Source organism: Apaloderma vittatum, unplaced genomic scaffold, assembly GCF_000703405.1.
Source record: "Apaloderma vittatum isolate BGI_N311 unplaced genomic scaffold, ASM70340v1 scaffold11593, whole genome shotgun sequence".
Taxonomy (NCBI): Eukaryota; Metazoa; Chordata; class Aves; order Trogoniformes; family Trogonidae; genus Apaloderma; species Apaloderma vittatum.
This window is the reverse complement of record NW_009708631.1, coordinates 1-19,295: the sequence shown is the minus strand read 5'-3', so window position 1 is coordinate 19,295 and position 19,295 is coordinate 1. Positions and strand designations below refer to the sequence as shown.

Sequence of the window (19,295 nt, the reverse complement as noted above, 5' to 3'; positions counted from 1 at the left end):
GAATTAAGAGATAAGAAAGTTTCTCTATGAAATGATTGAAACCACTTTTCAGAGAAATAAGTAAGTCAAGGTATTTCATCCCTTAAGTGTACGTCCTGTGCTTAGGATCAGACAGGTTCAATACAAAGCAGTAACTACATGACGGCATGGGAATTTAAGATATGAGAGAATGCGTACACCTCACTTTCAGCTTAACTGAGATATGAGACTTTGTACCCACTACAATGTGTGGTTATAAATGTTTTTGTACCCTTATAATCAGTGCTTTAGTTTCCAGTAACTGCAGCTGCTTCTGCTTGACTTGAGGGCTTCCATTTAGACTAGAGGGAAGCTGTTATCTCAAAGGTTAGAGGAATTACTGTGGTGCAGCGGGACTGAGACAGACCCAGGACGCCTCATTTACGCGTATCCAGAATAGTGTGTCAGATCCCATGAGTTGCTTGTCTGCTGTATTCTCTTCTTCTGGAGTTAAGAGAGCGCAATTTAGGGGGATGAAGGCCTTGCTAACACTCCCTGCCGATGTGGGTGGGAGAGGATCAGTAGATTTACAGCTCTACAACAAGCACTTTGTTTTGTGATTGCATTCAGCCTGGAGAAGTAGTGCTTGCTCTGTGTATGTGTGTGTACAAATATTCATGAAAGTGCTTTTAAAATTTAGTACTAGGCAATAGTCTATTGCAGCATGGGTTCCACCTCAGTGGAGGAATCTGCACTGCATATACTTTCCAATCTTAAAGACAGGTAGGTGGTAATTCAAATTCTAAACACTAGAATGATCCCAGCTGTGTAAGTGGATCCTGACCTCCTAATGTTCTTACTTTTATGACTGACTGTTAAGGTTATGTTTTAGTTTTCAAAATTTATGTCAAAGTTGCTGTGTCCAGATTTCTTCTATGCTTAAAGATCTGCTGTAGATCTGTCTCCTCGTCTAAGGAGGAGGTCCCTTTTTCAGGGTGCAGAGCAATGTTTGTGTGAGTTTCATGGGATCATACTAATAACCTGAACTGTCACATAAACAGTATTTCCTTTAAAGAGTTTGAATTTAAAGCAATTGGTGACTCTGATGTTTAAGTACTGTTGAAAACTCCACTAAAAGCTCAATTTGCATAGCATTTTGCTGGACTTACTGAAGTTTGCATGAAGGCCTTTGCTGGCCTTTGGGCCTCCAAGCCTAATGGTTTGCTGTACAAATGTTACCCAGGATATGAAGGGACAGTGCACTATAAGCAACAGAAAATGCTGTTCTGGTGCAAGTGTTTGTATAAATGTTGGCTGCTTTTTTATGGAAGCAAATCCATTTCTACAGACAAGCAAAACTGTTCACATCTGGCAATACAAAACCTCTAGGGGAGGTTGTAGCTAAAGGCAGTACCTGGTTTGCCATTTGTATGTACATTTTCGTTGTTTTTTGCATGGTTTTTTTAATATGCTTATTTTCTCTAATTCTCTTCGATGTCCTTGCTGATGCCGACTGTACCAAATTTTCTCAGGTATGATGTGTACAGAGAAATAAGAAGCCTTATTTTTTTATCTGTGGCTTTAGTTTTTGCTTAGTAATGATCACTGCTAAATATAGCCCATTACTATATGATGAAGGATGTAGCTGATTCAAATTCTTTCTAACTTGCAGTGACTTAACTAATTTGTGTTAGCTTCCGCTTTGTTATGTGGTATTGTCCCAGTAACTGTTTTGCTGATACTTTTGTCTTTTGGAAGTACTAAATTTGAACTGAGCTGTCTGTAACTAATTTCTAAAAGCTAGGTCCTTCAATTTGATAAATGAGTATCTATGAACTGTATGTGTGTGTTTGGGGGGGGTTTAAGGCATCTCATGGGAACAACTGAAAAAAAGGTCGAGGGAGACAATGCTGAGGGCATTCTAAAATATCTTTTGTTCATTTTATATTAAGACTTTAACTGTATTTGATTTTTTGTTTTGTTTATTTTTAATAGCCTTCCTATTTGGCATGTGTCTTGTAAAGACGGTCTTTCACCCACAGTGCAATATGCTTCAGGCGATGCTTGTGCCCTGGCAAATCATGATGAGAATGTCCAGGAAAAGGTATGCTAAATAAATCTTGTTAACTAGCTACTCAGTCAGACATGATATCAGAAGAAAAAAGATTTATAGACTTTGATTTGTAGAATCTTGGCCAGAATGTACTCGATTGTTTTGTGAACTGTGGTATTATCCTCCCAAGTTTCTTGTGGTTTTTGGTTTTTTCCCCTTCAAGTTTGTTGCAATTATGTGACAATAAAGCTGGACAATTTGGGTGGGAGAAGGGGTGACAAATAGTAAAACTAGGAATGGTGGCTTTTCTATTTGGTTGCCAGAAGAAGCAGTCATTGGGGATAGTGTGAGGCTCTGTAGAGATCACGATGAGAAGTGATGGCCTGGATAAGGCCACGCTATGGCAATTGCATCTGTGTTGTCTTAAAAACCCAGTGCACAAATTATTGCTATCCTAAATAGAAGATTTAATATTGTTTTATTAAGTCAATATTTATCACTTCCTGCTTAATAAAAATTAACAAACCTAAAGTATATATGCGAAATGCTAATAAACAAGATTCTGTCCCTTTCTTATTTACATTACTCAGCGCTTCAGATTAAATTGAGTGTAATTGTCCCACCCTGATTAAATCATTACAAGTTTCTGCATATTGCCGTTTCATAGTGAGTTCCCAAGCTGTTGAGTCATATCAGAAAGTTATGGTAATTTAATTTATTTACATGAGTAAGGAGTTACTCCTATGATAAGCATGTGTAGTATTGATGCTATTGGCCTTCCCATTTCCTCCATCAGTCGGTAGTAGTGTTAATTATGGTCCTCATTCCAAGAAAGCTTTTATATGTCATATCAAACCTTGAGTCTAATTGACTCAAATAAAGACCTGCCTGACTGGAAGAAAATACTTTAAATATTGTAGATTTCTTAAGTGTTTCAACATTTAGGGTAGCTGTGTCTTTTGCCAGCTTGTGCAGCTGAATAGCACTGAGTCCTATCATTCTGACTATCTGAAAAATTTAATACCTGATGTAATAAAACTGTAATGATCAAGTAAGTATTGAGACTAGGAGGCAACTCGTGTGTGCTTTCCTAATTTTTTACAACATTCTTCCTTTCATTCTCTTAACATAACTGTGTTAAGCAGCTTACTTAAACCTAAAGATGTGCAAGCTCATACATTAAACTGTACTTCTTACTGATTAACGAAAAACCTCATGGGTGTATAAGAAATCTTAAGCATATATCTATTATGCCTAATTAGGCTGCTGGAGCTGTCCTGCTTAAGAGCAGTTTTGCAGCCCTTGATCAGTTTTCCTTAGATCAGTTGTCTCTTTCTTCAAGGCAGTGATGCTGTTTAATCTTAGGGATGAGGATGTGAACTAATTATATTTTGGAGAAAATGCTGTTGTGTTTCAGATTTGCCTACTTTCCCAGTTTTAGCCTTAACTCTCTTGAATTAACAGGATCATGTACTCTTGTATAGCATAGCAGCCCATTTTGGATTGTAACACTAGCACTTCCAGGATTTGGCTACAGCGTTTTAGAATGCCCTTATAAAACAAGGAATGTGTAAATTTCTACCAGATTTTTTACCGTATTTTAAAGTATTGCTCAAAAATAACTTGCATATGTTGTAGTCACAATTTAAAGTTTGAGGAGAAGGTAAATTCTTGTTAGTTCTACAGTCTGGTGATTTTAAACTTTTTTCCTTTCAATTTTGTATTCACTGCACTTGATTGTAAGTCTTTAGTTGTAAAATAGAAAATTGCTTTAAAAGCTTATAGCAGACTGATGAAATTGTTCTAGTTATACTGATAAGTCTGCTATAATTGAAATGTGCTGAGGTTATTTTTTAATGGTTGTCTGGTGCAAGTCATCCTAGGGTGTGTTTTCCCTCCCTTCCCCCCCTTCTGTTTTGGGCAGCAAGGAGAAAGGAGGATTTGTCAACATGGGAAGTTATAGCCGAATGATTAGCTTTCCTTAGTGCACAAACTGAACGATTTAAGGCAATGCTAAAACAGTCTTTCCTGTAAAGATTTAACTGAATTGTTTTAACTTGGTACAGATGCGTTTTTATCCTGGTACAAATGAGATCTTAAATGTATGTGGACAGTGGCTCTGAAGATTTGTGTAGCCTAACTTCTTGATATTTTGGTGGTTGTAAAGATAGCTTTATTCAGTCTGTACCAAAAATAACTCCTCTTACTAGAATAGAAGGCCTGTGTTATTTCATACTTACTGCTTTTACCTTTTATGTACTAGGGTGAAGAGGCTGGTCCCGGACTGGAGTCTGATCATGTGGACTCAGGTACACGAAGTTACTCTACGGAAGAGCTACTTGATGAGTTTACAAAATCGGATCAGGTAAGACTTTTATTTCATTCACTGTCTCCTTGCACTCTTCCAATGCTTCTTGGATTTCAGAGTATTTCGTTCTGGTTATCTAAAGCTTGCAGTATCTGTCTATTGCATTTTACTTATGTGCAGGGTTCCCGTCAGACTCATGTTTCCACTGAAAATATGTGAGCTAACAGATCTTGCTTTTCCCGTGTGCATAAGTAATAATAAAAGTAACTTAATATTTGTAGGTACTGACTAAAACCTTTTCAAGAAAAATTAGAATTGGATGTTATAGCTGTCTCTTTATAAACAAAACGTAAAGAGCATTCTCAATGAGGTCTGTTACATAGATCAGCCTCTGTGGTTGCAGTGGTCCATTTTAACTTTGATCCTTCGTGGCTTCTGTCCATTACATTTCCTTTGTTAAAATGTAAGAAGGGTCACGTTTCAGTTGTATGTGCTATTAATGCCATTAAGTCAGTGCTTGGTGTTAAATGTTACAAGCCCCACTGTTAAATATGATTTATTTGATATATACTTCTGTTTTGTAGATTAAAAGACGACTTAAATGGGACATACTTCTGTATGTATATAATATAGTTTAGATATGTAATTCTATAGTAAAGCATTCTAGACCTCTTCATGTTCAATTCAATGACTCGGAGCAATCCAGCTATTGACAAGAGAATCTTGCTTAATTCTTGCAGCAATACAAAATACTATTAATCTGAGCTGTTTCAGTGGTTATGTATTCTTCCAGATTCAGAAAGCCTTGTTTTGATTACGCTGTGCAAGGACTTAGGAAAACTGAAGACATAGAATAAAAAACTCAAAATTACTGGACTCTCAGAAGTGATAAATGATTTATGTCTTTATTCAGTTACAACATGGAATAGACTTCTTAATCATTTTGGACTTCCATTGGAGTGATAAAATTGAAAGCCTTCCCCAAAATAAAGCTTAGGATAAAAATAGTAGATGTATACTTTATTGTAATGGACCATGCAAATAGAACCATTTATTTCAGTTGCTGAAACAATCAAGCTTGTTTTCTTGTGACCGTCTCTGTGTAAATGCGTGGTTGAGGAAGTTGTTTCACATGCCTTCTTCAATTAATATTTTTATATTATTATTGGAGACTATGGAAGAGGTTTGCAACTGCCAGAGTAGCACTGGATATTGCCTAGGTTTATAAAGAAGGAAAATGTGTGTTTTAATTGTCTTGCTCTCTGGCTTTCAGGTTCATTGATAACAGAAAACTGAACTACTGAACAGTTAAATCTGCATACTAGGTGTTACTGGGTGAATGCTTTTCCTATTCAAATTTTGAAAAATATATGTTCATCTGAAATGTTTTCACAGACTATAGAAATGAGCGAAGCAAGCCAACCTGAAGTTGAGACTCCACCTTCAGTAGATTTAAATGAAGCTTCGTCTAGCATAGTTGCAAGCACTGAAAACATTTCCAGTTCACCTACCTCAGAGATACCTCCAGTCTCACAGCCCGAGTAAGCTTGTTTTATTGTTTTGGGAAAGTATTGCTTACTCTGATGTTGCTAAAAGGGTTACCTCTTCAGGTCTAGTAGGGATAAGACTAGATTTCTACATGTAATTCTTTTGCTGTGTTTGGTGTATGGTGTCAGTGTTAATGGAATATGCCATCATTTACTCAATGTGTGGATTACGAGTTGTGTACTTGTGTGAGGTGTTACACTATTGCCATTACTGGTTTCAAAGCTGCTGCTTTGACAGAAAAAAAATCATATGTCTTCTTTGTGCTGGATATCTGTTCTATAAAAGCCCTCAGGTCTTCACCATTAGGGTATCTGCCCTTCATAAATGTGCTTTCACATCTGTGATAACAAGCGTCGAGGCTACTTTAACAATGGCCTCTGCTTTCAGTTAAAGAAGAACTTCACAGCATTTTATTCTGAGATTTACAGCAGAGCAGTCTTAAATTCTGGTATTCCACTTTTGATGAAACGGCCAATTTTAGTAGAAATGTTACTGAGACAGTTCGTAATTCTGGTACTTAGTAGTGTATTGCAGAGCTGGCTCTGCCACAGGCGGTCTTCAGGAGTTGATGTGCTTTATTTTGTTTCCCTTATGAAATGTTGTGCTATCAAATGTAAACTGTAGCGTGGAAGTTCATGTGTATATACTTCTAGGTCCTTTTACAGAATTCTTCTGGGCTTTTTAATGTATGCTAAGGGGAATATATTCTTCTGATTGTTTGCTGATAAAGTTCTAATATTTTGTTAGTTAAAAGTCAGCACATTAAAAATGAAGTAGACTTCTGTGTTTTTTAAGAGTCCAGTTTTTCTGGCTTACCAAATTTCTTTACCATAGTAAAGGTCTAGGAATCTTGTCTGCTCACTGCTCTTGCTCAGTCTGCTAGGGCTAATGCTTAAGTACCTTTTGTCACTTGATAAGTGTCTTTAACTGCAAGTCTTCAAAAATCAAGCCTTCCAGATTTGCAGTTTCTATACACCAAGGCAAATATAATGTCAGCATGTTTCTATTTATAGCTTTTGTTGATTACTGATTTGTTTGTGCGATGTGTCTTAGTCCTAATGTTGTCAGTTCTTGAAGATTCAAGAAGTTTAGTTTCTTTTGAATGTTCAGCTTGAGGTCTTGTAATTCTTGAAAACAATCCTGCTGTCATAGTTGGGCCATGCTAGAGTGATGAATTTTGAAGACTCTAACTATGAAACAAATGAAAATGGAAACTTATTTTTGAGCACTTGATGTATTAGTTAATGCTTGGTGGTAGCGTTCTGACACTAGTACTGTTTACAGGAGGAAAGGGTAGAGTGAATATAGGAGAGAATCACAGAATCACAGAATGGCCCAGGCTGGAAAGGACCTTAGAGATCATTTAATCCAACCTCCCTGTCATGGACAGGGACGCCTCTCAAGAAATTACATTATTTCGAACTTGAGTTTAGCTTTAAACAGTAATAGGTGGTCTCTTTTTGTACAGATTAACTCTAGCAACCAAAACAGCTGTAGTCTAACTCCGTAGTTAAACAAGATCTTAAGAATTGGTTGCATTTGTTATGTTTAGACAGCATTTTTCCTGGTTTAGATGCTGATTCCCGTGACTGTAACAAAGTCCAGCTCCCTTAGGTGTTGCTGGTATGGTATTCCATCAAGGCCTCCTAGTCAAAACATTCTGGAAGAAATTATATTCCAAACTGTTTTTACTCTGTCATGAATCTTTTTTTAGGATGCACTGATTGTAGCATTTCTATCCAGACCTAATCTGGGAAAAACCTCTTTAAAAATAAGCCGAGTTCCTCTTCTGGCTGCAAGTAAAGACAGCTGCCATGCAAAGTGAGCTTGATAATGCACTTCAAAAAATAAGGCAAAGCTACTGACAAATGAAAGTACCCAGAGGAGAGGGAGCACTACAGCTTTTAAAAACACAGAGTGTTTTTAAGTTCATACTGGTCCCATAGTTTATTCTGTTGGTAATCATTCATACTGTCACCTATCCACTGAGATCAAGAATATGTGGAGCTTTTTAATTTTAAGTGTGATGGTCAACCGTACTTCAGTCATTAAAATGCTACACGAAGAGCTAAAGCATATGCATCTTAGATATATGCTTTTGGGGTGTTCAGAGAAACTACTCTCTATTTGTATCTAATGGATTCTTGTATTTCTAGTGTTTGTTACGTTTTGGTACATAGCAAAAAGTCTTGGATACCTGTGAGAGTTTTTTGTTTTATACTGTGGGAACTTCATCATGTGAAAGGTGCTAAAATGAGCTTCCTAGGTTGGTTGCAGCTATTTCTGTTGCTAATTGCAGCAGTCAGAACTGAAACAATCCACTTTTAAGCTGTTGATGTGCTGTTTTGTGTTTTGGCAGCTCTAAATCATGATTTTGGATTAACCTAGTTTGCTTCTGACTTTGAAGAAATCTTATGTTGAAATTTAGGAGGCAGAGTAAAGCTTAGATCTGGTTTATAATTTTCTAGATGAAGATGAAACTCATGCCAGTACCGAAGGACAGTCACAGAAGTTGTCAGCTGGAAGTTATTATTTGTCCATCTTTTCCTGCCCACCCATTCTATCACTGCTAAAGAGCACATGAGGGGCTTTTTGGTTTTTGTGTTAGGATTTGCCTGTTGCGATGTGTTCAGCCTTTCTGGGAGAGAGGAAGTGAAGCCGTGAGCAGATTAGTTCAGGCTGGTGATGCGACTTGGATAATGGTCTACTGAGTTACCTCATTTTTATCACACTAGAAAAAAAAAAATCTAGTGGAAATGAACTATATATTGTTGTGCCACCCCTTCTCTCCTCCAGTTTTAGCCAAATTCTGTTCTGACTGCTGCCCATTGATTTGGGAACATAGGAGCTTTTAGTGATAGACTTAGTCCCATGTTTGATCCCTTTGTTGAAAGGGAAGATAGCTGGTGGTCATGTAACTCTGAAGCTGTTCTTAATTTATGGTGATGATGGGAAAAATTATCCTTTGCAGTGTTTGGTAAAATGTCAGATGAGAGTTCTGGGAGATGAGAAGCTGGCTTTGTATTCTTCGAGACAAACAATCTGGAAAATTCCATTCTTGTGTGGGTACAGCTGAGAATGCGGTTTCACAAGTATAGCATATTCATTCCTCCTTTAATTATTTCTGAGACTGATGCTTTTTAAAAATAACTTTCAAATACCTTTAGTCGTGTGGTTGATTAGCAGCGATACTTGTGTAATCAGAAGGGTAAAAGCGTGTTTTTTTCTTTCCATTCAGTGCAATAGAAAATTCCCGTGCTGATATCCCTGTAGTGAGCTCTAGTGAAGCTGAGCAGTCAGAACCTGACTGTGATATTGGTGGGACACTTGAGGCTGACCCTCAGAGTGAGCCTTCCTCTTTTGTCAGTCCACCAGAAAGGTGAGTATTGAAGTAGGTTCTGAGTCTGAATAATTTGAAGGCAATTGTTGTGTTCTGTCCTGGCCTTGCAACATACATATGCATGTCCTTTCTTACCTGCAGTTTTGTGTGTGCTTTATATTGCATATGCCTGAAAATGTGCTCATTTTACGGATCCTGACACTCTCAAAACTTTCAGCCTTGCAGGTCAACATATAGAGAACATATCATCATCACATGGCAAGGGAAAGAAGACAAAATCTGAGTTTGAGCCGAAAGTTTCAGCAGCTGAAAAGGGGGCAGATGAGCAAAAATCTGCCCTGAATGCCTCGGAGAACTTAAAAAGGGAGGTAAGTGCTGCTGATAGCCACTAAGCACGCACAGGAGCCTAATACTCTCTGTTTTCACTGCATTAAAGATGAGTGATATCCATCACTTTTCTGATTGCTGCTGTAAATGCACATGCCACATTTTGAGCTCTCTGTGCGGTTCTGGTATTACCACCTCAATAAGGATGTAATAAACGGGAAGAAAAGAGCAGCACAGAAGAGTTTTTCTGAGTGAAGTCTGTTCAGATACTTGGGGGAAAGCAAATAAAACAATCTGGAGCGGAATCAGGAAGAAACGTTATTTGTGTAACAGCTGGTTAAGCTGAGACTTAAAGCAAAATGCTGTGGATGCTGATTTTTTTTTTTTACATAGGTTTAAAAAAATAAGAGGAAGGGGGAGTGTTGTATGGTCTAGGGAAGCTTGTAGAAGAGAAGTCTGAGGGTTGAATCTTGACTGAGGCAGGGAGTTCATGAGTACTAAGCAGATGGCTAGAGGCAAAGATGGCAGCTGGAGGAAATACAAAATAGTTGGTGTCTTTTTATTCTTTCCTAGGTATTGTATTTGGATACTTAGCTAGCCAGGTATTTTATACTGAATTGTGTGACTGCTTATATGTTTTTACTGTGAGACACTTCCTAAAGCTTAGGGTTTTTTAAATAGCTAAATAAGAGGAGATAAAGCAAAAAAATCTTCAAAAGACTTGAGACGGAATGTATATGCTTTACTTAAAATGTGTTAGTTTAACCACAAAAATTACCAGTATCTCGGTGAAAGAATCTGTAATTCTGGGAAAAAATCAAGTTTTTTCTGGCTCGTAGGCTGACCTTGGCACTGAGTTTTTAACAGGTTTGGAATGTATCTACTGTTGACTTGATGAGAGCATTTTTATTTTTAATTTCTTTTAGTAGTAGTATTGAACTTCATCTTGGTTCTCATTGTTCGTACTGAAAAGTATTCACAATTGGTGACTCTTCCTTTAGCAGAAAGACTATAAAAAACCAGGAGAAATTGATCCTACATCGGTGATAGATCCAAAGGACCCAGGAGACATTCCAACATTTGATGAATGGAAGAAGAAAGTCATGGAAGTGGAGAAAGAAAAGAGTAAGTTCAGGATTCATTGATCTGGTCTAAATACAAACCACTTTCATCTTGTATCGGATTTGAAGGGTGAAACTGTTTTGGATGCAGCCTGGAACTTTATTTTTCTGCTAGAACTACATAATTAATAGCATTTATTATGTAAAAGCAATGAGCAGAAGTGCCCTGGAAGTGAAAATATTGTTTATCTGTGTGTTTTGTTGTGCTAACAGTATTCTCTTGTTCCCAGGTCAGTCAATGCACCCTTCAGCTGTTGGTGGGCAGCATTCCACAAAAAAAGTGCAGAAAAACAGAAATAACTATGCCTCTGTAGAGTGTGGTGCCAAAATTTTGGCAGCCAATCCAGAGGCAAAGGTAAGCATTTACTAATTATTAGTGTGCATTGTTTCAGTTTATTCTTATGCATGAAGTAGTTTGAAGTACACTTACTTTAGACTGAACACTGATTTCTGAAGTAATCTTGTATTTCTGTGTCTGGGTTTGTGATTTTTGCTTTATAGAAATGGGCTATAGGCTATGATCGGTCCCTTTAAGTGGGAACTTGATGTCTTTTTAAGTGAATTTGGGATGGGGAGCAGAGTCTACTCACTACAGAAATTGAACAACTGAGCAATGTTGTATTAACCAGCTGGCCATAGTAAATAATCTGATTGCCTCAAAGTAGTGTGACATACTGTCTCCTTTATGTTAGTTTGATTAGAATGCTGCAAAACTTAGTATTAGTCTACATAAATGATATCAAATTTTTGAAGGCGGGGGAGAACCTTTGGTGCTGGGCTAGTATCTACCATACAATTTAAAATACTAATTCTTTTCATACAGAGCACTTCAGCTATTTTGATGGAAAATATGGACCTTTATATGCTAAATCCTTGCAGTACTAAAATCTGGTAGGTCACTGAGGTTTGCTGGTATGTCAGGGATGGTTACAATTTTCTGTCATGATGGGATTTTGTGTGTCCTGTGAGACTGACTTGACCTTGGGGTGTGCCTGAAATGTGTGTGTGTAAGGAACATAGACAGATTTAGTGCCAGATGCTTTATTATGTGCCCCACAGAATTCCTTTTCTGGCATTGAGATGTAAGATTAAGGGGATAACTTTACTCACTTCAGTATTTGTAGTGTTTGCATCAAAGTGCAATCATAAAGAAGAGAAAGCACTGAGTGTTCAAGTAAAGATTTTATATTTTTTTTCCCCCCACTGTGAAATAATTGCAGGGTACATGATCAGAATTTAAAATATACTACCTGGTGTTCTAGTTTTTGTTCAGAAGATGTTTGCTTTCCTTAGTTTTTAGTTCTGTGACTTGTTGTGTTTGAGTACAAGATGAATGAAGCTTTTGCAGCACCAGGTGCTATCTAGAATTAAGCTAGTCACACAGGTAAATAGCACTAGTGATGTCTCCTTATTGTACAGCATGCAGTAACAAAAGGAAGGGCTGAGGAGTGTAAGTGTAGAAGAAAAAGTGCTGGGTTTTTTTTAATACTTTGTTTTCATCTTCAAGGTTTGTTATTGAGCTCTGTGAACCAGTCCAAGTAAAGCAGTTTGACATTGCAAATCATGAATTATTCTCTTCTACTCCTAAAGACTTCCTAGTGTCTATTAGTGACAGGTATGTTATAAAAAAAAATTCCTTCTGAATGAAAAATGACAATTATTAAATGGATGTATTCATAAAACATAGTCTGTGTATACCTGTTGTTATGCAAAGTGCAATGCATTGTGAAATCACATGGATTTTCTCTGTGTGTATATATTACCAGTTACTACCTTTTTTTTTTTTCTACGGAAAGGGCAACTGTAAGGTCCTAGAATACATGGTCTGAGTTCTTTCTATGCTTTATTTTTTATGTGCCACCTTAAAAATGAAAAGGGAAAGTTTGAAAAGTAACAAGGAAGCAACAGTAGCAATACAGCAGCTAGGTAGTGGATGGCAGATTATAAAATGAACGTTACATAACAGAATGCCACTGACATTGTAGGCTGTCTTCTCTTTTGGCATTCAGACCATTTTCACATAGCTTAAGCTGTCTTCGATACTGAACTCTGTTCAAAAAAACCAAACCCCAAATTATTTAAAAAGAAAAAACCCAACCTAGTAGTACACCACAGATGAATTGGAAGGGATAAGAATATTACTGGTTGGCCTAACGACTGGTTAAAGGATGCTTTTGTTGTGTTTTAGGTAGTGTTGTAACCCCACTGCTTTCCAGGAGCGAGCAGATTCTGCTGTGTGAAAGAGATGTTCACACAGTGCATCTAAAAAAAAAATCATTCTTCAGTGTTTAAAGTGTATAGATTCTGATTTTCAACACTTGATCTGTTACCTAGTTCTAACTCTGCTTTGCTCAGTTTTTTGCTGCTTGTTTACAATAATATTTACAACCTATCACTTCAGTGTTCGTATGAGGTGACTTTCCAGTTCCAGAAACTTTACTCTAGGCTGGCTGAATTTTTTTGGAAACTTCAGCAAATGTCTGTAAACAGTAGGTTCTTGTATTTTGTTAGCTGACTCCATTGTTTCTTTTTTAGGTACCCAACAAATAAATGGATTAAATTAGGTACTTTCCATGCCAGAGATGAAAGAAATGTCCAGAGCTTTCCTCTGGATGAACAGATGTATGCAAAATATGCTAAGGTAACTTAACAGTGCAAAAGCGCCCATGCTCCTCTGGAAAGGAGGGGTTTTTTGGGCTTATTTCCCTATATGACAGAGCATCCAGAGAAATGTTTTATCAAAGCATATTTTACCCTTAATTGCACTAATGGCTCAAGTGTGATTAGCTGTGTACTAAACCCTTGTCACACAATCACAGTTTGCGTTACCTTCCTTGTAATGGTAAATGAGAGGATCTTGGGAAACACCTGTTACCTTGTATCCTACTGCATAATTACTTAGCTGATACCTGAATTAAGAAAAATCTAGACAATGTTCTATTCTTTTTGACTTAACATCCTGAACATAAGAACTATTAAGCTAGTCTGGCTATTGGCTGTACCTGCTTTACATGCATATATATGTATATATATGTATGTAAAAGAATATGCATATTTCTTGATACTTTGGTACTGTATTCTGCTCTACAGTTTCAAGTGATCCTGAAAGAATAAGCGTTTGAATTCTGGTTCTCACTAGTAGACTTGAAGAGCAGTTTTGCAGTTCTTCAGTCATAACTGCAACTTATGCAAATGTAGACTTCTACTAGTGGAGCACTAGCCATCGTTATTCTGCCTGCAAAATAACTTGCAGCAAACTATCTTTACTCAGGAGACTCAGAATAAAACTCCATAAATATGGTACTTGGACTGGGATAAAAGCTTTTGTGAAACTGTTGGGATGTAGTGGAGGTTTAAATTCAAATAAAGTACAGACCCTTTAGGTCCTCTCCAGTGTTGTGTTATCTTCCAATTATGGTGCTGCCAAGAAAAAAAAACCCAACTGCTTTTGTGAAGACATAGCCATGAATGATAGTTATATAACTTCTCTACCCAGAAATTCTGCATGAGTCACAGGACAAAGATTTCATTTATTTTTAATTCTGCTTTCTGACTGAATTACTGCCTTAAGGTAGCTGGAATCTTGCTTGTCTCTGAAGTTGCAGAATTACACTAGATGCTTCAGCACTTAATTCCTTGGCAGATACAATGTTGTGCCTGGAATAGTGTAGCATCGTAAAATTTTCAAAGGATTGTTCTTGTAATGTTTTTACTTTATAGCACAAAAAGTAAACAAGTTCTAAGTGTGCCTTATCTACAGGAGAATCCAAATTGTTTTTTTTTTCAAAAAGTTTGATTTTTGAAGTGACTTAATGAACTTGTAACAAAAATAATGGATTTTTTTTTTTTTTGCAAGAGTGCTTTGTATGGGATTAGTTATCGTGATTTCACTTGAGGATTATTACAGTCCTTCATTGCTAGGGTCTACACAATGGTTTGATAAATGTATTCAACACTTGCAAATTAAATTGGATTAAATAAATACCAGTGTGTAGCCAAGTTCTCACACAGATGACTGAAGCTTCAGAATCATATATATCAGATGCTCTATACTTTTTTCCAGTAGTGTTTCTATAAATTGAAGCGTGTTTTATTGAATTTGAATCAGCATCAGTACATAGAATGCCTGCTATTTAGGGTGTGTTTTCCTTTTGAGTCATGTGCTCTTTAAAGGAAAAAAATACACTTAGTAAATTTAACGCACTTGAGTATTGTCTGCGATCGTGCTGTGTAGAAAATTGAATAACTAAAGTAGATTAATAAAGCATGTGTTGCATGTTACCTTCTGTCTGCAAGGTATGAAGGCTAAATGAAGTCTTGCTACCTAAAGCAGACGTAGTAGTATTGCAACTTTATCTTTCATAACTTCTTCTTAGGCATTTATAGTAGAGTTAAAAATAACAAAACCGTTGTTGCCTGTGGCATGTGTTCAGCCTTTGTACTGACATCTTTTTTTTTTTTTTTTTTTTTTTCCCTTTCTCTTGCTTCAGATGTTCATCAAGTACATAAAGGTTAGCAACCTCTTCTCTTGGAATGATGAATGCATGGGGCTTGGGGTGTTCTCTACTGCGACTCAGCACTTTAATGCATGGCAAGACCAAATCTTTCAGAGTCTTTTTGTTATGGGCAATCAACAGATCCCTTGAGTATACAAAATTTGCGATTTCAAGATTGGATGTATATGTTAAATGAACTCTGTGGGTCTTTGGAATTTTAAGTATCTTTTGTCTTTTAGGTGGAGTTGATATCACACTTTGGATCGGAACATTTTTGTCCGTTAAGTCTTATAAGGTAATACCTTTAATTGTTTTCCTTTATCTCTCTACCTCCTTACAGTGAGGCTTAGTGTCTTTTGATAATATTTGGGCAACAAATCCTAGTTTTCCATTTAAGTTATTTGCTAACACTGAGAATTGAAGTAACTTATGCACTCTGCATGCTTCACATCTGTTTAAAGAAGCTTTGAATCTTTGGATTCTCCACTATGTGAGGAGTAGTTTTATATTTGCAGGAGGGGTGTTAGGAAACAGGAGTATGAGCAGCTTTACAGGAGGAGATAAGTTTTTCAAGGCTGGCCAAGCACAACAAATGGTAAAATAAAACGAGCAGGTGTGGTGAGTGCTCCTGGGAAGCTGCTATGTCACACGGCACCCCAGGTACACATAACTAGTAATGCTGGGAATACCCAGATCAGAACGACTGTGTGTGTGCAGTTTAGAGAATAATCAGCCTCTGTACTGCTCCTGAAAAACCAATTTCAGTTCTCCTGACAAAGCTTCACCTGGATTTAAACATGAGATCTAACTCTATTGTTACAAGCCAAACTGTAGTTTGAGTTGAGAAAACTGCTGTAAATTTTATTTCGTCAGAGCGGATCAAAGAGAATATAGTATGCAAAGTGCATATAGTGTGCAGAGAATTTAGTATGCAGAGGTAGTCATGAATAGGTAGTCCTAAAGTTAGTCAGAGGTGAAGCTGGAGAGGAAGCATAAGAGCTTGTGGAGAGATTAAGAAAAGGGAGTCTAGGTATGAGTTCTAGTTAAAATGAAGGAAAAGTCTCTTTGGAACTGCTAGAATTAAAAACAGGATCTTGTTTTGGTACAGCACCTGAAGTGGGCTTTAAGGAAAAAGGAAGCAAGTTTGAGAAAATAAGCGTACCTGCTGCTTGATCTTGATTAGCTGAAGGCAACTATTGCTTATCTAATTTATTTGCTTTGTATTATATAATGCTCATATTGCTTATCTAATTATCAATTACGTCAAGTAATTTCATGACTAATAGACTAATACTAGGTTTTTCTTTTAAAATTCTAGAGTATTTGGTACTAGCATGGTTGAAGAGTATGAAGAAATAGCTGATTCTCAGTATCAGTCTGAACGACAAGAACTCTTTGATGAAGATGGTAAGCAAATAATTTCTACCTTTTTAGCCATTCAGATGTGTCTGGTGGCTTGTCATTTCCTGCATACCAAGTCGCAGGTTAGGACTGGGCTGGCCACTAAACGCAGACAGATACTCTCTAGCCCCCTCTTCCCCCTGCCAAAATGGGAAGGAAAAGGAAATGAGGTGGAGAGACTTATGGGTTAGAAAAGGAAAACTAGAACAGTTTTAATAAAACACTAATGGAAATAATAGTGAAATGATAAAAATAAAGGAACTATGTACAACTGCATGTAAGCCCAATATCGAACCTGACTTACCCCTGGTGGCAATCCCCACTGGGAAGCCCCGGCTCAGTGGCGGTGGGGAGCTGGGTATGGGACCTGCATTCAGGAACTAAGGATTCAGATCAAAAGCAGGAGGTCAGACAGAGTCCTCCCTGGACGCCGGCTATTGCAGAAAAATGAAAAAGAGACAGAAACTCTCATGATCACTCAATTTACACTAAATATGACGTATATGGGATGGAATACTCTCGTTGGTCACCTGTCCTGTCTATTACCCCCCGGAGGTGGAACCTTTTACTTCCTTGTGACCCCCCTTTACTACCCGGCACCCCCAGTGTGGCACACGGAGCCAGCCGTGGCCTTGGGCACTACAGGAATAAGTATAAGCAAGAGCCTTTCTGCGTCCCAGTCCCAGGCAGTGACTGTAACATCAGGTGTTATCACTGCCAGCAGCACACACTGTCTGCAAAAACATGCTGCTGACTTCAGAAAGTGCAGCCTTTTAGAAGAGACTAAACTGGAAGGTAAAAATCACTAAACAGGATTGGAGTTCTTTAGCTAAAAGCAGGACAATACAACAAATTCCTTAACTATTTCTGTAGTTCTGTTTTCATGCTGTCAAACTTGCATAGGTGGATTACGTGTTAAATCCTGAGGTTTTTCTTTGCCTGCAACACATTTAATTTTGGTAGTTGTAACTGTTCTTCTTTATACATAGATTATCTATTGGATTACAATACAGGTGAAGAAAAATCTTCAAAAAATCTCCTTGGTTCTGCTACAAGTGAGTATTGTTCACTAGAAAAATCGTTGCTGTGTTGAATCAAAATGAGTTAATTGAAAGTGCAATAAAGCTTTGTCATGTAACAACTGCAACTTTCATAGTTTTCTTCTGAAAATTTGTGATTCCTGTTTAATTGCATTGAAATAAATAGCAACAATTTCAAGTTGGATTATCATTCTTAGTGTTTTAAAAATGGAACTTTACAGTTCTAAGGATTTCTATTTTTTGGAAAGTTTACTTTCTGTACTTAAGGATCCTTTGCACTTAAAATAATGAATGTTACATAGGACTGTAAATAACCAATACTAAAGTGCTGTAGAACCATAATTTTTAGGTCTTTGAAATCTGTGCTTAATGAAGGTATCTTATTGGAGGCAATATAAAGATTTACTTTGTGCAGCTTGAAAGGAAGGGATGGAGAGCGCTGTTTCTGTGAGAAGACTTTGTGTAAATATGGTAGCTGTTATGTTCTTAAGAGCTATATGGGGTTTTTGATAGTACTGATGGTTCTTTATTGTCTCTTGTCACTTCTCCTTTGGTTTGCTTGTCTATGAATACTTGAATATTCAGTTTTAATAGTATTCTTAACTACTGAATTACTTTAATAGCATTCTTAACTGCTGAATTATTTAGGATAATATCAGCTGCCACACAACTTGTAAGAGCTCTTACACTGTGCCACTCTTCCTTCCATCTCAGTTAGTAAAGTCCTGTTACTGTAGTGTAGATTTGCACTTGAAAAAAATGCTATTTTTGCTTAGGCTTTCATTTTGTCCCGTAAGGGATCAGAGCTGCAGGGCTCTTCGCTACTGTTTCCTAGAACATAATTATCACTTCAAGTTATGGCTAGGAATATTGCACAGCATAGTGTGGTTTTCAGAGTTTTTTCTTGCCTTGTCTGATCTAGATTGCATTCAGGTAACAGATTGTAAAGTGTAGATTTTCTTCTTCAAACCTTGAAATATTTATAATTGCTATGTTGCAATAGTATTGAAGCTGAAAGTACAATTTGGAATTAAGGAGGGAAGTATGATGCAAAGGGACAGTGTCCAGATTAATTTGAATGCCTTGGTAGTTTTCTGTGTCTACCCTCCTGCACACATCCCGTGTTCAAAGACACAATTCTGTCTTGCTTGTTCAGCAAATGACACTTTTTTACCAACTTCTTTAGTACTATTATGGCGAATGATCCAACGTGTCTTTATTAGAGCTCCTCTGTTCGAGTATTCAAGCTCTAAATTTCTGCCTTGGGACCTCCCTCAGTGGTTCACACTCAGATTGTCAGAAAATTCCCTGCTTAAATATTCTTCTGTTTGTCTTACTTGATTTCAGTGGTCTAATGATCAGTATTTCTCACTGGTGTTAGTAGGTCCAGCTGGTAAAGGTTAGATATAGGCTTTGACATATAAAGGTTTCTAGTTTATAAATTAGCCTTTAAAAGCCATAGGTGTATTCCGTGTAATAAAAACACTGTGTTTTTTAATGTGCTTATGCTGGGATTGTGTTCAAGGAACTGTTACAAAACAGCAGATGGCTTCTTGGTGCTAATCTCTGGGTCCTTTGAATAGGTTGTCTCTGAGCAGTTGTTTTCTCTTTTAGATGCTATCCTAAGCATGGTGAATATTGCTGCTAATATGCTCGGAGCCAAAACTGAAGAGTCACCTGAAGTTGAAGGTATTTTTTTTTTT

General features: G+C 37.2%; 1 protein-coding gene across 1 annotated transcript; it reads left to right on the top strand.

Annotated features, from left to right (window-relative positions):
* Positions 1-682: 682 nt before the first annotated feature.
* On the top strand, positions 683-19,281 carry LOC104271834 (SUN domain-containing ossification factor-like; the record flags this gene model as incomplete). The annotated part of the gene is made up of 15 exons (XM_009866632.1): positions 683-741; positions 1,954-2,062; positions 4,275-4,376; positions 5,715-5,860; positions 9,425-9,575; positions 10,539-10,659; positions 10,886-11,010; positions 11,479-11,546; positions 12,163-12,270; positions 13,191-13,296; positions 15,146-15,166; positions 15,391-15,446; positions 16,470-16,558; positions 17,542-17,607; positions 19,207-19,281. Coding segments are annotated over exons 1-15 (1,402 nt in total), but the record flags the coding sequence as incomplete, so codon positions are not given.
* Between the last annotated feature and the right edge of the window lie 14 nt (positions 19,282-19,295).